The sequence below is a fragment of the Lepidochelys kempii genome, chromosome 7, assembly GCF_965140285.1.
Source record: "Lepidochelys kempii isolate rLepKem1 chromosome 7, rLepKem1.hap1, whole genome shotgun sequence".
In the NCBI taxonomy this organism is placed as follows: domain Eukaryota; kingdom Metazoa; phylum Chordata; order Testudines; family Cheloniidae; genus Lepidochelys; species Lepidochelys kempii.
The window spans coordinates 37,627,384-37,631,360 of record NC_136386.1 but is presented as its reverse complement, the minus strand read 5'-3'; the positions used below and the strand labels follow the sequence as shown (position 1 = coordinate 37,631,360).

General features: G+C 48.2%; 1 protein-coding gene across 1 annotated transcript; it reads left to right on the top strand.

The window, feature by feature from the left end:
• The first annotated feature begins 744 nt into the window (after positions 1-744).
• On the top strand, positions 745-2,191 carry LOC144930765 (uncharacterized). The gene is made up of 2 exons (XM_078853940.1): positions 745-1,155; positions 1,796-2,191. Exons 1-2 carry the CDS (start codon positions 820-822, stop codon positions 1,805-1,807), a joined length of 348 nt encoding a protein of 115 aa, XP_078710066.1. The 5' UTR covers positions 745-819; the 3' UTR covers positions 1,808-2,191.
• The last annotated feature ends 1,786 nt before the right edge of the window (positions 2,192-3,977 follow it).

Here is a 3,977-nt window from a genome sequence, read left to right as displayed (position 1 = left end):
ACAGAAGCCTGGAGCTCTGAGTGGCTTGATGCCCCAAGGAGGGCTGAAGCCCAGAGCTCCCAGCCTATATTTGAAAATATAGAACCCCCCAAATTTTTTAAATAAATGGTATTCTAACATTGTTTAGCAGTGCGGTTAAAACTGCGATTAATTTTTTAATCCCGTGATTAATCGTGATTAATTTTTTTAATCACTTAACAACCCTATTTTTAAAATGTATTTCCAGTGTCAAAACAATTTGTTTTTAGTACCTTCTTTATCTCTTGAGACAAAGGGCTTGTTTACACTGGCAAGTTTTGTCGCCAAAACAGTGATAGTTTACACACTGCAATATGACTTTTTTTCGAAACAGATACCTAGTTTTGGCGACAAAAAACTACCACCCCAGTGAGAGACTTTTGTCTTTTCCCCTTCCTTTATTGTCAACAAACAGCCAGTGTAGACACCACAGCTTTTTTTCCCCCAATTTTATTGGCCTCCAGAAAGTATTCCACAATTCCCATGCTATTGCTCTGGTCGGCAGTTTGAACTCCATTGCCCTGCAGTCAACCCGTCCCTCCCCCTTGCAAGCCCCAGGAATTTAAAATTTCATTTCCTGCTTTCTGGCTTCCCAGAGGAGCTTCCCAGGTGGCTTCCCAGGTCAGCATGGCTGGCTATTGCACCAAACGTGCTCCCAGTTGGACCACCTCTGAGTTGTTGGATCTGATCAGTATATGGGGAGAGGAGTCTGTTCAGTCACAGCTGCGATTGACCCGTAGCAATTGGGACACATAAAAGCAAATTTATCGAGGCTTGTGCGAAAAGAGCTATGATTGGGACATGCAGCAGTGTACAGCGAAGATAAAGGAGGTGAGGCAGGCGTACTATAAGGCAAAGGAGAACCATCGCTCTCGTGGTGCACCTAAGACCTGCCGCTTCTATAAGGAGCTGAATGCTATCCTCAGTGGTGACCCCACCTCCATCGCTGATAGCCCCGTGGATACTTCGCAGGCAGCGGAAAGAGGAGGTAACCCGGAGGCTGAAATTCTGGATGAAGAAGTCGAGCTAGAAGAGGATGTTGTTCTCCCAGCAGGGTTGCCTGGTTCAGCAGGCAGCCAGGAACTTTTCTCCACACCACAAGAGCTCATCTGGGAGCAGGAGCAGATGAGAAGCTGGGTAAGTTGCTGTGGGTTGTGTAGGGAATCGAAAAGTGGGAGGCAGGTAGTATTTTCTGTGAGCTGGACATTGCCCTGTGTAGCTAATCTGCATGGCCAACCAGGGTCTCAATGGACATCGAGACCTGCAGGGAATCCTCCAGAGAGAAGTTCTGGAAAGTTTCCAAGAGGTACTTGTTTATCCTCTGCTGCAGATTCCAAGGGATTGCAGCCTTGTTAGTTCCCCCATTGTAGGAAACTGTACCATGCCATTTAGCAATCACTGGAGCTGGGACCAAAGCGGCACATAGCTGAGCTGCATATAGACCAGAGTGAAAGCCGCAAGCTTTCAGCAGTTGTGCTCTGGTTTCCCTGGTAACCCGCAGCAGCGAGATGTCAGCCAGCGGGTTGGCCACCTGTGAAAAAGTGTGTGATAATCTTAGAATGAGTTCCCTGCAAAGCTGCCCTGCAAGCCGTGACCATTTTGTCCGTACGCACAGCCGCCTTCCCCCCACTCCCCACGCTCAGCATGATTGGGGTGCTCGCGGAGCTGTGTGCCTGCCTAGAGAGTCAGAGAGAAGGTGATTTCTACTAGCAAAAGGCCCTTGTTACTAAAATGTTTCAATCATTTGCTGGAATGTAACCATCCCTCTTCTGTTCAGCAAAGACCTTGAGGAACACGCCACGCACCCCCGTGGACAGGCTCCAGCAGATAAGGAGGAACCCTAGGCACAGCAAAGAAGACATGTTCCAGGAGGTGCTGCAGCGTGGTGAGAGACAGACCAGGGAATGCAAAGAGTGCTGGGAACCCGAAAGGCAGGGCGGAAAAGAGACTGCTGCATTTGCTAGGCAAGCGACCGAGCAGATGATAAAAGCGATGGAGGATCAGACAGAGACGTCAAGTCTTTGGTACAGCTGCAGACTGAGCAGATCCATGGTCGACCTCCACTGCAGCACATGCAGATGCACAATTCTTTGCCAACCCCACCCCGCTCTATGCCCACACATTCCTTTTCACTTCACAGCCCTCCTGAGCCTCCCCATCACTCCACCCTCTCTCACAGCTTGCACAATGATAGCTGGAGCTACACACAGTTGTGAGGTTTTACCCTTTTTAACAATAAATAAATGTTGAGGTATTTAATGGTACACTATTTTTATTCTGTGTTCTACAAAAGCGTATAGCAATCAATTCACTCTCGGGAACAGGCTTCTAAGGCATTTTGTTGCATGCATCTTGGGCCTCACAATTGTACATGGATGTACCAGGAAAACAATTCCAAAACAGACATGTGTTATTGCCCTTCATTGTCAAAGTGATTCCTCAAAGCCTCTCTGATGTTAATAGCAGCCCTCTGGGCTCCTCTGACAGCCCTAGCATCTGGCTGTTCAAACTGTGCAGCCAAGTGCTCTGCCTCAGTTCTCCACACCTGAACAAACATTTTGCCCTTAGATTCACACAGATTATGCAAAGTGCAGCACGCGGCTATGACCATAGGAATATTATCCTCAGTAAGGTCTAGCCTGCCATTGAGACACCTCCGGACAGCTTTCAAATGGCCAAAGGCACATTCTACCACCATGCAGCACCTGCTAAGCTTGTTGTTAAAACTCTCCTTGCTGCTGTCCAGGTGTCCTGTGTTTCATGAGCCAGGGCTGTAAGGGGTAAGCTGGGTCTCCCAGGATTACTGTGGGCATTTCCACATCCCCCACTGTGATCTTGTGGTCTGGAAAGAAAGTCCCTTTCTGTTCCTGAAGATGCGTGCGTCATGCACCTTTCCAGACCAGCCTGCACTTCATGTCCGTGAAATGCCCCCGGTGATCCACAAGCACCTGCAACACCATGGAGAAGTATCGCTTCCTCTTGATGTATTCAGAGGCAAGGTGGTCTGGCGCTAAAATTGGAATGTGTGCACCATCAATTGCCCCACCACAGTTAGGGAAACCTTTCTCTGCCAAGCCATCCACTATTTCATGCACATTTCCCAGAGTCACGGTCCTCCGCAGCAGGATGTGATTTATTGCCCTGCACACTTGGAGTAATACAGCCCCAACAGTGGACTTTCCTACTCCAAATTGATTTGCAGCTGACCCGGTAGCAGTCTGGATTTGCCAGCTTCCACACAGCGATTGCAACACGTTTCTCTACCAAAAGAGCAGCTCTCAATCTGGTGTCCTTGTGCCGCAGGTCAGGGGACAGCTCAGCACATAGCTCCATGAAGGTTACTTTACACATCCTAAAGTTCTGAACCCACTGGTCATCATCCCACATCTGCATGACAATTCGATCCCACCAATAAGTGCTTGTTTCCCTAGCCCAAAAGTGATGGTCTACCAGCTGCACATCCTCTGTTAACTTGGCAAGTAACTTTGCGAATAACTGTGCTGCCATGCGTGATGTCCTCATGACAGCTAACAGAGTATAGGAGAGAAGTGCAGGATCCATCACACACTACAAAAGAATGACAGTTGGAAAAATGGTGTGAAAGGAAGCCAGAAACCATTGGAGGGGTGGGACACAAAGCAGTGCATGACGTTACATTTTGCACATCCCAGGATGAGCCATGCTCCATTTCCGCATTCCCACAACACCTAGCAACGGATGATGTCGCCAGGTACTGTGAGATACATATCCACAGTCCATTGCTCTCGCAGTTGACAAAGGTGCCCTGAATGTGGACACAATCTGTTGACAGAGGGAGCAAATATAGACATGCTTTGGTGACTTTGCTTTTGTCGATTTTTCCTTGTCGACATTAGTTTCATTGACAAAACTTGCCAGTGTAGACAAGCCCTTATCAAAGAACATTTTCTGCACCAGATCTCTGGATGTGTTTTCATGAC